Consider the following 15,763-nt stretch of genomic DNA (forward strand, 5'->3'; position numbering starts at 1 on the left):
ATAAGATAAATAAGTACCAGTGATACAATGTACATCATGACAAATATAATTAATGCTGCTGTTAAATTATGTATGAAGATTGTTGAGAGTAAATCCTAAGAGTTTTTATCACAAGGAAAAAAAATTTTTCTATTTAATTTTGTATCTAAATGAGATGATGGATATTCACTAAACTTAATGTGGTAATCATTTCATGATGTGTTCAAGTCAAATAATTATGCTGTACACCTTAAATTTATACAATGCTATATGTCAATTACATCTCAATAAAACAAAAATATTTTTTCTAATTTTAAAAATTTTATTTGTTTTCTAACATTTTTATTGGAGTATAATTGCTTTACAATGGTGTTAGTTTCTGCTTTATAACAAAGTGAATCAGCTATACATATACATATATCCCCAAATCTCCTCCCTCTTGTGTCTCCCGCCCAACCCCACCCCTCTAGGTGGTCACAAAGCAGCGAGCTGATCTCCCTGTGCTATGCAGCTGCTTCCCCCTAGCTATCTGTTTTACATTTGCTAGTGTATATATGTCCATGCCACTCTCTCACTTCATCCCAGCTTACCCTTCCCGCTCCCCGTGTCCTCAAGTCCATTCTCTACATCTGCATCTTTATTCCTGTCCTGCCCCTAGGTTCTTCAGAACCTTTTTTTTTTTAAGATTCCATATATATGTGTTAGGATATGGTATTTGTTTTTCTCTTTCTGACTTACTTCACGGTGTATGACAGCCTCTAGGGCCATCCACCTCACTATAAATAACTCAATTTCGTTTATTTTTATGGCTGAGTAATATTCCACTGTATATATTTGCCACATCTTCTTCATCCATTCATCTATTGATGGACACTTTGGTTGCTTCCATGTCCTGGCTATTGTAAATAGAGCTGCAAAGAACACTGTGGAACATGACTCTTTGAATTATGATTTTCTCAGGGTATATGCCCAGTAGTGGGACTGTTGGGTCATATGGTAGTTCTATTTTTAGTTTTTTAAGGAACCTCCATACTGTTCCCCATAGTGGCTGTATCAATTTACATTCTCACCAACAGTGCAAGAGGGTTCCCTTTTCTCCACACCCCCTCCAGCACTTATTGTTTGTAGAATTTTTGACGATGGCTACTCTGACTGGTGTGAGGTGATACCTCATTGTAGTTTTCATTTGTATTTGTCTAATGACTAGTGATGTTGAGCATCCTTTCATGTAACTATTGGCAATCTGTATATCTTCTTTGGAGAAATGTCTATTTAGGGCTTCTGCCCATTTTTGAATTGGGTGGTTTGCTTTTTTGATATTAAGCTGCATGAGCTGCTTGTAAATTTTGGAGATTAATCCTCTGTCAGTTGCTTCATTTGCAAATACTTTCTCCCATTCTGAGGGTTGTCTTTTGGTCTTGTTTATGGTTTCCTTTGCTGTGCAAAAGCTTTGAAGTTTCTTTAGGTCCCATTTGTTTATTTGTGTTTTTATTTCCCTCTCTCTAGGAGGCAGGTCAAAAGGATCTTGCTGTGATTTACGTCAGAGTGTTCTGCCTATGTTTTCCTATAAGAGTCTTATAGTGTCTGGCCTTACATTTAGGTCTTTAATCCATTTTGATATTATTTTTGTGAATTCTGTTAGGGACTGTTCTGATTTCATTCTTTTACATGTAGCTGTCCGGTTTTCCCAGCATCACTTATTGAAGAGGCCGTCTTTTCTCCATTCTATATTCTTGCCTCCTTTATCAAATATAAGGTGACCATATGTGGTGGGTTTATCTCTGGGCTTTCTATCCTGTTCCACTGATCTATATTTCTGTTTTTGTGCCATTACCATACTGTCTTGATTACTGTAGCTTTGTAGTATACTCTATAGTCCAGGAGCCTGATTCCTCCAGCTCCAATTTTCGTTCTCAAGATGCTTTGGCTATTTGGGGTCTTTTGTGTTTCCATACAAATTGTAAAATCTTTTTTTCTAGTTCTGTGAAAAATGCCATTGAGTTTGATACGGATTGCAATGAATCTGTAGATTGCTTTGGGTAGTACAGTCATTTTCACAAAGTTGATTCTTCCAATCCAAGAACATGGTATATTTCTTCATCTGTTTGTATTATCTTTAATTTCTTTCATCAGTGTCTTATAGTTTTCTGCATACAGGTCTTTTGTCTCCTTAGGTAGGTTTATTCCTAGGTATTTTATTCTTTTTTTGCAATGATAAATGGGAGTGTTTTCTTAATTTCTCTTTGAGATTTTCATCATTAGTGTATAGGAATGCAAGAGATTTCTGTGCATTAACTTTGTGTCCTCCTACTTTACCAAATTCATTGATTAGCTCTAGTAGTTTTCAGGGTATACTGAAGATTGCAGTTTATCCCTGCAATCCTGGGATAAACCCAACTTGATCATGGTGTATGATCGTTTTAATATGCTGTTGGATTCTATTTCCCAGTATTCTGTTGAGGATTTTTGCATCTATGTTCATCAGTGATATTGGCCTGTAGTTTTCTTTTTGACATCTTTGCCTGGTTTTGGTACCAGGGTGATGGTGGTCTTGTAGTTTGGGAGTGCTCCTTCCTCTGCTATATTTTGGAAGGGTTTGAGGATGGCTGTTAGCTCTTCTCTAAATGTCTGATGGAGCTCACCTGTGAAGCCATCTGGTCCTGTGCTTTTGTTTGTTGGAAGATTTTTAATCACAGTCTCAATTTCAGTGCTTGTGATTAGTCTGTTTATATTTTCTATTTCTTCCTGGTTCAGTCTCAGAAGGTTGTGCTTTTCTAAGAATTTGTCCATTTCTTCCAGGTTGTCCATTTTATTGGCATATAGCTGCTTGTAGTAATCTCTCATGATCCTTTGTATTTCTGCAGTGTCAGCTGTTACTTCTCCTTTTCATTTCTAATTCTATTGATTTGTCTTCTCCCTTTTTTTCTTGATGAGTCTGGCTAATGGTTTATCAATTTTGTTTATCTTCTCAAAGAACCAGCTTTTAGTTTTATTGATCTTTGCTATTGTGTCCTTCATTTCTTTTTCATTTATTTCTGATCTTTATGATTTCTTTCCTTCTGTTAACTTTGGGGTTTTTTTGTTCTTTCCCTAACTGCTTTAGGTATAAGGTCAGGTTGTTTATTTTAGCTGTTTCTTGTTTCTTGAGGTAGGAAGAAACAAGAAATATTACTATATTGCTATAAACTTCCCTCTTAGAACTGCTTTTGCTGCATCCCACAGGTTTAGCATCATTGTGTCTCCATTATCATTTGTTTCTAGGTATTTTTTTATTTCCTCTTTGATTTATTCAGTGATCTATTGGTTATTTAGGAGTGTATTGTTTAGCCTCCATGTGTTTATAGTTTTTACAGATTTTTTCCTGTAATTGATATCTAGTCTCATAGCATTGTAGTTGGAAAAGATACTTGATATGATTTCAGTTTTCTTAAATTTACCAAGGCTAGACACAAGATACGATCTATCCTGTAAAATGTTCCATGAGCACTTGAGAAGAAAGTGTATTCTGTTGTGTTTTGATGGCAAGTCCTATAAATATCAATTAAGTCCATCTTGTTTAATGTATCATTTAAAGCTTGTGCTTCTTTATTTTCATTTTGTATGATCTGTCTATTGGTGAAAGTGGGGTGTTAAAGTCCCCTACTATGATCGTGTTACTGTCGATTTCCCCTTTCACGTCTGTTAGCATTTGCCTATGTATTGAGGTGGGTGCATAAATATTTACAATTGTTATATCTTCTTCTTGGATTGATCCCTTGATCTTTATGTAGTGTCCTTCTTTGTCTCTTGTACTAGTCTTTATTTTAAAGTCTATTTTGTGTGACATGAGAATTGCTACTCCAGCTTTCTTTCGATTTCCATTTGCATGGAATATCTTTTTACATCCCCTCACTTTCAGCCTGTATGTGTCCCTAGGTCTGAAGTGGGTCTCTTGTAGACAGTATATATATGGGCATTGTTTGTGTATCCATTCAGCCAGTCTATGACTTTTGGATGGAGCATTTAATCCATTCACATTTAAGGTAGTTATTGATACGTATGTTCCTATTACCATTTTCTTAATTGTTTTGGGTTTGTTATGGTAGGTCTTTTCCTTCTCTTGTATTTCCTGCCTAGAGAAGTTCCTTTAGCATCTGTTGTAAAGCTGGTTTGGTGGTGCTGAATTCTCTTAGCTTTTGCTTGTCTGTAAAGGTTTTAATTTCTCTGTTGAATCTGAATGAGATCCTTGCTGGGTAGGGTAATCTTCATTGTGGATTTTTCCCTTTCATCATTTTAAATATGTTCTGTCACTCCCTTCTGGCTTGCAGAGTTTCTGCTGAAAGATCAGCTGTTAACCTTATGGGGATTCTCTTGTATGTTATTTGTTGTTTTTCCCTTGCTGCTTTTAATATTTTTTTCTTTGTATTTAATTTTTGATAGTTTGATTAATATGTGTCTTGGTGTGTTTCTCCTTGGATTTATCCTGTATGGGACTCTCTGTACTTCCTGGACTTGACTGACAATTTCCTTTCCCATATTAGGGAAATTTTCAAGTATAATCCCTTCAAATATTTTCTCAGTCCCCTTCTTTTTAACTTCTTCTTCTGGGACCCCTATAATTAGAATGTTGGTGCCTTTAATGTTGTCCGAGAGGTCTCTGAGCCTGTCCTCAATTCTTTTCATTATTTTTTCTTTATTCTGCTCTGCGGTAGTTATTTCCACTATTTTATCTTCCAGGTCGCTTATCCATTCTTCTGCCTCAGTTATTCTGCTATTGATTCCTTCTAGAGAATCTTTAATGTCATTTATTGTGTTGTTCATCATTGTTTGCTGTTTACTTCTTCTAGGTCCTTGGTAAACATTTCTTGTATTTTCTCCATTCTATTTCCAAGATGTTGGATCATATTTACTATCATTACTCTGAATTCTTTTTTAGGTAGACTGCCTAGTTCCTCTCCATTTGTTTGGTCTGGTGGGTTTTTACTTTGCTCCTTCATCTGCTGTGTGTTTCTCTGTCTTTTCATTTTGCTTAACTTACTGTGTTTGGGGTCTCCTTTTCGCAGGCTGCAGGTTTGTACTTCCTGTTGTTTCTGGTGTCTGCCCCCAGTGGGTAAGGCTGGTTCCATGGGTTGTGTTGGCTTCCTGGTGGAGGGGACTGGTGCCTATGTTCTGGTGGATGAGGCTGGATCCTGTCTTTCTGGTGGGCAGGACCACGTCCGGTGGTATGTTTCGGGGTGTCTGTGACCTTATTATGATTTTAGGCAGCCTCTCTAATGGGTGGGGTTGTGTTCCTGTCTTGCTAGTTGTTTGGCATAGGGTGTCCAGCACTGTAGCTTGCTAGTCACTAAGTGGAGCTGGGTCTTAGCACTGAGATGGAGATCTCTGGGAGAGCTTTCGCTGTTTGATATTATGTGGAGCCAGGAGGTCTTTGGTGGACCAATGTCCTGAACTCGGCTCTCCCACCTCAGAGGCACAGGCCCGACACACGGCCGGAGCACCAAGACCCTGTCAGCCATATGGCTCAGAAGAAAAGGGAGAAAAAAAGGGGAAAAAAATAAAATAGTTATTAAAAAATTTTAAAAAATATTAAAAATTTAAAAATTAATAATAATTAAAAAAATGAAAGAGAGCAACCAAACCAAAAAAGAAAACCACCAATGATAACAAGCACTAAAAACTATAATAAAAGGAAAACAAACAAAAAATAAAAAATGGACAGATGGAACCCTAGGACAAATGGTAAAAGCAAAGATATACAGAAAAAATTACACAAAGTCCACCACCTGAATTCTGTGATGATCTATTATTCGGTATTCCAGAGATGCAGGGTACATTAAGTTGATTGTGGAGATTTAATCTGCTGCTCCTGAGGCTGCTGGGAGAGATTTCCTTTCCTCTTCTTTGTTCGCACAGCTCCCAGGGTTTAGCTTTGGATTTGGCCCCGCCTCTGCGTGTAGGTCACCTGAGGGTGTCTGTTCTTTGCTTAGACAGGACGGGGTAAAGTAGCAGCTGATTAGGGGGCTCTGGCTCACTCACGCCGGGGGGATGGAGGGGTATGGAATGCGGGGCGAGCCTGAGGTGGCAGAGGCCAGCATGATGTTACAACAGCCTGAGGCGCACTGTGTGTTCTCCCGGGGTAGTTGTCCCTGGATCACAGGGCCCTGGCACTGGCAGGCTGCACAGGCTCCTGGGAGGGGAGGTGTGGATAGTAACGTGTGCTTGCACACAGGCTTCTTGGTGGCTGCAGCAGCAGCCTTAGCATCTCATGCCCGTCTCTGATGTCCACGCTGACAGCTGCGGCTCGTGCCTGTCTCTGCAGCTTGTTTAGGTGGTGCTCTGAATCCCCTCTCCTCACGCTCCCCGAAACAATGGTCTCTTGCCTCTTAGGCAGTTCCAGACTTTTTCCTGGACTCCCTCCCAACTGTGGCGCAGCAGCCCCCTTCAGGCTGTGTTAACGCTGCCAACCCTAGTCCTCTCCCTGGGATCTGACCTCCTAAGCCAGAGCCTCAGCTCCTAGCCCCCACTCGCCCAGGCGCGTGAGCGGACAAGCCTCTCAGTGCTGTTCTCAACCTCTGAGTGCTGGTTGGCACCGATCCTCTGCGTGGGAATCTCTCCACTTTGCCCTCTGCACCCCTGTTGCTGCGCTCTCCTCCATGGCTCCAAAGCTTCCTCCCCGCCACCCACTGTCTCCATCAGTGAAGGGTCTTCTTAGTGTGTGGAAACTTTCCTTCCTTCACAGCTCCCTCCCAGAGATGCAGGTCCCGTCCCTATTCTTTTGTCTCTGTTTTTTCTTTTGCCCTACCCAGGTACGTGGGGAGTTTCTTGCCTTTTGGGAGGTCTGAGGTCTTCTGCCAGCATTCAGTAGGTGTTCTGTAGGGGATGTTCCACATGTACATGTATTTCTGATGTATTTGTAGGGAGGAAGGTGGTCTCCACATCTTCCTCCTCCACCATCTTGAAGGTCTCCCTTTTTTCTAATTTTTAAAAGATACTTTATTGCTAACAAATGATAACCATCTTCTGACAACACAGGGTTGCCAGAAACCTTTAATTTGTAAAAAGTGCAGTATCTATGGGAATGCAATAAAGTGAAGTGCAATAAAATGAGGTGTGCCTATATATAAATATATGGCAAATGACAGCAGCTGCCCCCACTAACTACTAAGTTACACATATTTCTTTCTCTATGGAGAAAAATAAAATTGAATTACCATATTCAAAGATGAATTCCACGCATATTAAAAAAAATCCTAAAAAGTATTTTGGAACAGAGGAAAATTTAGAAGGTCTTTGTGACCTTGGAATAGGAAATGATTTCTGAAACAAGTATGCAAACACACAAACCATGAGGCGAAAATGGATGAATATGACCAAGTCCAAATTTAGAATTCTGGTTCAATGAAGATACCAAAGACAAAATTAACAGACGGGTGATAAAGAGATTTACTAGATTTCATGAATCTAAGATGGCATTGACTGTATTTTATCTATCACTAAGGAAGTAAAATGCAATGATGCAGGGACTTCCCTGGTGGTGCAGTGGTTAAGAATCTCCTACCAATGCAGGGTACATGGGTTCAAGCCCTGGTCCAGGAAGATCCCACATGCCACAGAGCAGCTAAGCCCGTATGCCACAATCACTGAGCCTGTGCTCTAGAGCCCATAAGCCACAACTACTGAGCCCGTGTGGCATAACTACTGAAGCCTGCGTGCCTAGAGCCTATGCTCCACAATGAGAAGCCACTGCAATGAGAAGCCCGTGCACTGCTACGAAGAGTAGCCCCCACTCACCGCAACTAGAGAAAAGCATGCATGCAGCAATGAAGATGCAACACAGCCAAAAATGAAAAAAATAAAATAAAATGCAATGATGTTTTCTCATCATTTATATTTTAGTTCATATTTAATGAAAGGGCTATCTTGACACAGATTTTTGTCATTCTACTTTTGTACCCATGAAAAGAAAAATATAAGCAAGATCAATCAGGCAAGACATTCGTAACTTCTAGTCAGCAGTTCTGTCTGCTCTCTGCTACGTAATGGATATCATGGGTATTCATACTCCCTGCTAACATATTCTGCTCCCTGCTGACAGAAGGATCCTGGCATTGCTTAGGAGGATGCTCCGCTATCATCTCTGGGATTACTTGACAAGTCAGTATCACCCATTCTCTAAGTTTGATGCTGGAACTTTCCTACTGGACTAAACTCTTAGTTTCATCTTTATGCAGTTGAATCATGTTTCTAGAAAGTAAACTGTTATTACCCAAAGGCAGTAGGAGTTTGACAAAGGAAAGTTCAAAGCCTTAGTCCCAGTAGCCTCTGTTCAACTGTCTGGAGGGATCTGGCCATTTCTCCTTCCATCAGCTGATTTACTTACCAGCAGGGCACAAAACTCAACTGAGGTGCTGGCAGTAAGCATAGCCATGACCAAGTTCATCAGTGTGCAAGAAATTATACTCTCACCTGCTCCCAGCTGACAATGACTCTCAGCAGCTGTAAGATTCATACATGTTTCAGAGATCATAAAATCGGAAAAAAAAAGTTTCTTAGACTCATTGTAATAGACTACTACTCAAAAACTGACCAAGGATTAAAATCTACACAATACTGGGGACTCTTGATAATCGAAAGATAGACTGGGAATCAAGGAGAAGAACTATAAGATATGAAGAGGCATTCACAGGAGGGAAAAACCCCAGCAGCTAATAATAAGGAGATGAAATGATACTTAAAGGCTCAAATAATCAGAGAAATGCAAAATAAAACAATGTTACCAAACACAGCTGTGGGAAACTGAATGCCCATATACTAACTCAGGAGAATCACAATGTAGGAAAGTCCCATAGGGAAATGAGACAGGCATATAGAGTAGTACCCAATTTCTGGTCCCACACCCCTAGAGAGACTCAGACAGGTCCACAAGAGGACATTAATCAGGTTTAATCACCAGGGTTTTTTGTGGCAGTGGGGAGTGGGGGTAGCTTAGGTATCCATCATGAGGAAAATCACTAAATTTACCCATCACTAAGTAAAACATGGTGGCCATACACAACAGAATAATATGTAGCAGTTGGAAGAAATGAACAGGAAGTCCATTTAGCAATTCCACCTCTCTGCCCTGCTTGATATTTCTTCATACTGCTCAACACCAGCTAACATTCTATTTATTTCATTCTTGGTCAGCCTGCCCCAAGACAACTAAGATTTTGATTTATCGCACATGCTCATCAGCACATTCCTTAAACATGGTAGGCACTCAAATATTTGTTGAAAAATAAGTGCCGAGTAAAAAACTTGTAAGAAAAAAACCAGAATGAAGTCTAGAGCACAAAATTAAAAACATACTTTCATAAAACATTAAGATTACATGGTTTCAAGCATACATACGTAATAAAAACAATAACATATATGACTTTAATAACATAAAATAATAAAAGAAAGCAAAATACACATATTACAGTGGGATACCTTACTGGGGAGGAGAACAGATGCAGGCACTAGGGATGAAGGAAATAATAAAGCAAATGAGAATGCTGCCTTACATGGGTGCTGATGAGAGCGGTGCTGAAGGGAGAGTCAATGCCTTTGCAGGAAAGGCTCAAAATGAAGAAAATAAAAGAGACTCAACTAAACCAGAGGATAAACCTTTGGCAAATTTGAGTGAGAAAGGAGACACAAATGCCTGCAATGGAGACACAAACCCCATAGATGTGTTGTTATATATATCTATATACAAAGTTATATGTATATATTTTACATATAACTTCCCAAGAGAATCCTATGAATTACTTCATGCCAATGCATTTGAAAACAAAAGAAGAAATGAACAATTACTAAATGGCAGTAACCAAAACTTACTCAAAAAGGAAATATGAACAGCTTTAAAAACTCACTGAAGACATTTAATTCATGATTAAAAATCTATGCTCAACAGAACAAACAACAAATAGTGTTGCCAGGAAAACTATAAGACTAATATACCTCTGATACCAAAGCTGGGCCAGCACAGTAAGGGAAAAGAAAAAGACTAAACTCATTTTTCAATACTGATGCTAAAAATAACAAATATTAGCAAAAAAAAAAAAAATCCAACAATTAATAAAAATTAACCAAATAGTCATGCTTGTCACTGAGTTGTAAGAGTTCTTTTTATATGTTTAATATTTTGGATACTAGCCCCTTAACAAATATGGGACTTGAAAATATTTTCTTCCATTTTGTGGGGTTTTGTATCATTTCTCTAGTAATGGGCTTTGAAGCACAAATGTTTTTAATTTTAATGAAGTCCAGTTTGTCTATTTTTTCTTTTGCTGCTTGTGCTTTTGTGTCATTTCTAAAAATCTCTGGCCAATCCAAGATTATGAAGATTTACTCTTTTGTTTTCTTTCTTCTAAACTAGAACTTATAGTTTTTGCTCTTAAATTTAAGCCCATGATTAATTTTGAGCTAATTTTTACACATGGTGTGAGGTCAGGGTCCATCATCATTCTTTTACATGTGTATATCCCGTTGCCCCATCACAATCTGTTAAAAAGAGTATTCTTTCTCTACTGAATTGTCTTGGCATTCTGTTGAAAATCAATGGACCATAATTTAAGGTTGTCCACCCATTTTTAAGAATAAGACACTGAAAGGCTAATTGCAAGCACTGTGTAAATGAGCTTGGCTTCTTGACTGATGGTGGGCTTCATTCTATGATAATGAGACATAGACTTGTTTATTCGTCTGTGGAGACCGCAAACTCAAAATTTTCTGTTTTTACTCTCTTGACTCCGAGTTTCACCAGAGAGGAATCCTCCAGTGAGGTGTATATGAGGATATAAATCTGGTTTCCAACTTTCTGAAAGCTGAGTTGGAGGAAACGGGATTAGCATCCCATTATTCATTATATACTTGCTTTCTGTTTTTAGAATGGCACTCGCCTCCTCACACATTCTTAGGACTTTCAATTTATATTTAGCCTTTCCAGAGAGTAAATCTCCCATCTTTCTGCAAGTCTACAGAGCTGGAATCTGGGGTGAGGATGAGTGGCATGGCTGCTTGCAATTTTTCTCATAAAAATTTATGTATATGCTTAATTAATGTAAAAAATTCAATCAGTACAATTTAATATAGTAATGAATTAGAGAAGAAAAGTCACAACCATCTCAATAGATAAAGAAAAAATTTAATAAAATTTAACACTGACTTTAAAACTAACAAAAAGTTCCCTTAGCAAACTAGGAAGAGAAAGGAAGGCTTATAACACCATATAGGTTATCCCTTAAAAGCCATCAGGAACAGGATACAGAGGCCCTTGTTACCACTCCTATTCAACACTGCATGGTAGGTATCCTAGCAAGTGCAATAACACAGAAACAAGAAGAAAATGACGCTTCATGACAGAGGTGAAAACTCTCCGGAACCCAGAGACGACGCTATTAAAAGATATGCAATGTTAATTTCCTGGTTGTGATACTGTACTATAGTTAAGCAAGATGTTACCATTGGGGGAAACTGATGAAGGGTATATGAAATCTCTCTGTATTATTTCTTACAACTGCGTGTGAATCTACTATTATTTCCAAATAAAAAGTAGCAAAAAAATAGTTAAGCAAAATCTCTATGAAGAATGTTATGCAACTTCTCTCAGAGACATAAAAGACCTAAGTATACAAGTGACACACAAGGTACGTGGTGAAGAGATTCAGTATTAGCAATATACCAATTCTCTCCAAATTAATCCATAAATTCAATGCATTACTAGTCACAAACCCAAACCCATTTTCTGGTCAAATCTGATCAGCTAAACCTAAACTCATAGTGAAGAGTCAAGGATAGCCTAGACAATTGTGAAGAACAAGGAGGTGAAGGACTCACTCTAGTCAAGGCCTATTATTAAGCTGTGGTATAAGCGAGGTTCTGGCACCGGGAGAGATAAATATACCAAAAGAATAAAAATAAAGCCAGAAACAGATCCTTTATAAGGGAACTTGACATATGAAAGAAGGGAAATTTCCAATCAGTAGGTAAAAAATGGACTATTCAACTAATAATGTTGGGACAACTGACTGTCATATGGAAAACAGGCAAATTAGACCTTTGTGGTAGGAAGGATTTTATAACCATAACATTAATGATTGGTCAGTCTGATTTCAGGAGAAGTAAAACTTTCATGAGACCAAAGAAATTCGCGAAAGTGAAGAATACAAACCTGTTTCAGATCAGACCAGAAGTAGAAGGACATACTCAGGAGAATATCCTACATCATATTTTAAAATAGAATACTAAACACTTTCATGGCAACAGGCATGCTGTGGCAAAAGTATAAATATAAGCAAAGGAAAAAATCTACCAACTTCAAGATGGTGGTTATCTTGCCTGGGAGGCAAGAGTAAGTGATAGATGGGGAGGGATTTCTTTAGTGATACACTTGACCACTGAACAACATGGGTTTGACCTGTGCAGGTCCACTTATACACAGATTTTTTTTCAACAGTAGATACTACTGTACTACATGATCCACGGTTGGTTGAATCCATGGATGTAGAACCACATATCTAGAGGAACTGGGTATCTGGAGGGCTGACTCTAATTTATATGCAGGTTTTTGACTGCCCAGAGGGTCAGGGCCCCTAACCCCCATACTGTTCAAGGGTCAACTGCATTTCTAATGCTTTATTTCTTTTAAAAAATAGATTTAAAGTAAAGATAGCAAAATGTTAATACCTATTACTTCTGGGTGGTAGATACATATGTGACTGATATTTTCTGTATACTTAAAATTTAAGAAATAAAAATAAAAATAAAACATTGGAAACCAGGAGGTAGGTAGCATAAGTGAGCTGAAGTTTCATAATTCATATTGTGAAAGTCAACAGGCACTGCCTATCATTAATCAATCAAGAAACAGTAATGTAAGCATACTGCTAATATCTAGTTATGAAGGTAACCTTCAACAGATCTAAAATCAGAAACAATCCAGGTGGGAAAAAGTAGGAATGCTGTTTTTCATTTTAACTGTCTTCCCATTTGAAATATTATGTGTGTGTATTACTTTTTTTGCAGTACGTGGGCCTCTCACTGCTGTGGCCTCTCCCGTTGCGGAGCACAGGCTCCGGACGCGCAGGCCCAGCGGCCATGGCTCACAGGCCCAGCCGCTCTGCGGCATGTGGGATCTTCCCGGACCGGGGCACGAACCCGTGTCCCCTGCATCGGCAGGCGCACTCTCAACCACTGTGCCACCAGGGAAGCCCCTGCTTTAAAAAAAAAAAAAATATATATATATACATATATATATTTTTAGAAAGGGAAAAACTTGGAAACCCAAATTGGAGACTATTAAAAAAGTTTCTGATCTCCAGAAATTTCTGAAAGTCTTATTTCAGTTAAAAAGAAAGGAATACTATATAAACCACTGTATACTTTGTTCAGTTTACCTACAGTAAACCAAATATAAGCCCTTGACTAGCAAAACCAATTTACCCTGAAACGATGTTGTAGTTGAGAGCAGGATGGTCTTTTGAGACAGGAGGAACAAGAGGTTCTGGTTGCCACTCTTCAATCAATTCTTCCTTTTCCTACAGGAGAAAAGCAGTTAAAATACAGTGCAGTGCTACATACTGGACAGCAACTCTAGCGGTATCTAAACTGTTTGTTGTAATGGAACCATCATAATGAACACACTGCTAGACACAGACGTCCAGCTGCTGTGCCTGGAAATGACACAGAATCACTACTGAGTTTTGTGCACTTAAACCCTCACCTCTTTCCTTATCTCAGGCTAAAGGTTCTTTTTCCATGAAGCTTTGTGGCTGACTGGAAATTTCTTAAAAATTTTATTTCTATGTCCAGGATTTTTCACTGTGGGAAGTAGGAAGTATAACTGCAACTGATGATAAAACTAAAAGTCTATAACACAAAGGTGAGAGGCATGACTGCAGGTAAGGGAGCTCAGCCTCTACTGCAAGATATGACAGACAGCCATGCCTTAAGTTCTTACAGGCATGGCTGTCACAGGAAGGGATCAACTAGACTACAAAGCCCTGTTTCTACCAGCCATTGGCAAGGATTCAGAAGTAACTGAAATATACCAAAAGACTCTCATAATAATTATTGTAACAGGATTTAGTTGTTTGGAAATTTCTCATAAAAAACTACTTTATTCCTTTTACCTGTTATTTCATGCATTCCAAGTATTTTGACTATTTTGAGTTTCTTACCCTTTCTTGAACTAGAAAACAATGTAATTTTGAAAATGTAGTCTGGATGTACAGGATGAGATGAGGCACCTGATGAACATGACAGCCACAGCAAATCTTGCCTTACATAAGTCCACTCTCAATACTTCTATTTTCACACTCCTGTTAAATGCTTCTGTGCATTTTTCTCCTAATAGGCAATTCTAGGGCATGGCTAGGAGCATATTCACCTGATGCTCAGGCACTCAAAAATGCTGGCTGAATAAATCAGTCAATAAATTCCTCATCTATTTCTGCCAATGACTGCACAGAACAGCAGCCTGAACAAGCCTGAAGTATGTATCATGCACACTGTCCACTTGCTACCACAGAGACAGATTTGAGAATCAACTCAGGATTGCCTGGTATTCAAGAGTCTCTGCAGGGGACTTCCTTGGTGGTGCAGTGGTTAAGAATCCGCTTGCCAATGCAGGGGATATGGGTTCAAGCGCTGGTCCGGGAAGATTCCACATGCTGCAGAGCAACTAAGCCTGTGCACCACAACTACTGAGGCTGTACTCTACAGCAGGTGAGCCACAGCAACTGAGCCTGCCTGCCACAACTACTGAAGCCCGCACACCTAGAGCCCGTGCTCTGCAACAACGGAAGCCACCATAATGAGAAGCCTAACCACCTCAATGAAGAGTAGCCCCCACTCGCTGCAACTAGAGCAAGCCCACGCTCAGCAACAAAGACCCAACATAGCCAAAATTAAATAAATAATAAAGAGACTCTGCAGACCTATAAAACTGAGGACATTTCTTCTTTGCTGCCATAAGTTAAGCTTTAGAAACACTCATAAAGTTTTTTTTTTTTCTTCCACAGCTTTTAGGGTAAGATGTCAGTGATTACTGAATCTTGCTCAGGAAGCCACCATAATGAGAAGCCTAAGCACCTCAATGAAGAGTAGCCCCCACTCGCTGCAACTAGAGCAAGCCCACGCTCAGCAACAAAGACCCAACATAGCCAAAATTAAATAAATAATAAAGAGACTCTGCAGACCTATAAAACTGAGGACATTTCTTCTTTGCTGCCATAAGTTAAGCTTTAGAAACACTCATAAAGTTTTTTTTTTTTCTTCCACAGCTTTTAGGGTAAGATGTCAGTGATTACTGAATCTTGCTCTAGGTAAGTTCTGCTTTTAGAGGGTTATCCTAAAATTATGTTTCAGTATCCTTCTTTTAAAATGCATATTTGTGTGGATTGACTTGTCTAAACTTAAACTAAGAATATTAGGAATGATCAACCCCTTAAAAAGTTGGGCTATAAATCTATTCCATGGCCTCATAATCATTCATGTGGAGCTCCTAAATACCAAGGGAAAAAAGAAGAGACAGGATTTCTGGCCCAGATAGCCCAATCTTAATGCAATACTATCAAAAGAGTGTTCTAAGGCACACTAATCCCACAGGTATTCATAAAAAAAAGGGCGGGGGTGGGGATCTATGGTCAAGTTTATGGCAGTTCTCCAAACAGCAGTTCAAATATCCACTGGCATATTAAAGGTTACAAGAAATCATGCAATGAGACACCTCTTTAGTCTTCTTTACCCAGGTTTCCAAAACTTATTTGCCCTAAGAACC

The 15,763-nt window shown here is 38.9% G+C and overlaps 1 protein-coding gene across 1 annotated transcript in view; it reads right to left on the bottom strand.

The window, feature by feature from the left end:
* The window catches only part of SPTLC1 (serine palmitoyltransferase long chain base subunit 1), a 69,362-nt gene that overhangs the window by 49,580 nt on the left and 4,019 nt on the right, over nucleotides 1-15,763 (bottom strand). The window contains exon 3 of the mRNA XM_024731947.1: nucleotides 13,426-13,520. Within this exon, the coding sequence (XP_024587715.1) occupies nucleotides 13,426-13,520 (95 nt within the window). The remainder of the gene's footprint in view (nucleotides 1-13,425; nucleotides 13,521-15,763) is intronic.

The sequence above is a fragment of the Neophocaena asiaeorientalis genome, unplaced genomic scaffold (assembly GCF_003031525.2).
Source record: "Neophocaena asiaeorientalis asiaeorientalis breed wild unplaced genomic scaffold, Neophocaena_asiaeorientalis_V1.1 scaffold160, whole genome shotgun sequence".
NCBI lineage: Eukaryota > Metazoa > Chordata > Mammalia > Artiodactyla > Phocoenidae > Neophocaena > Neophocaena asiaeorientalis.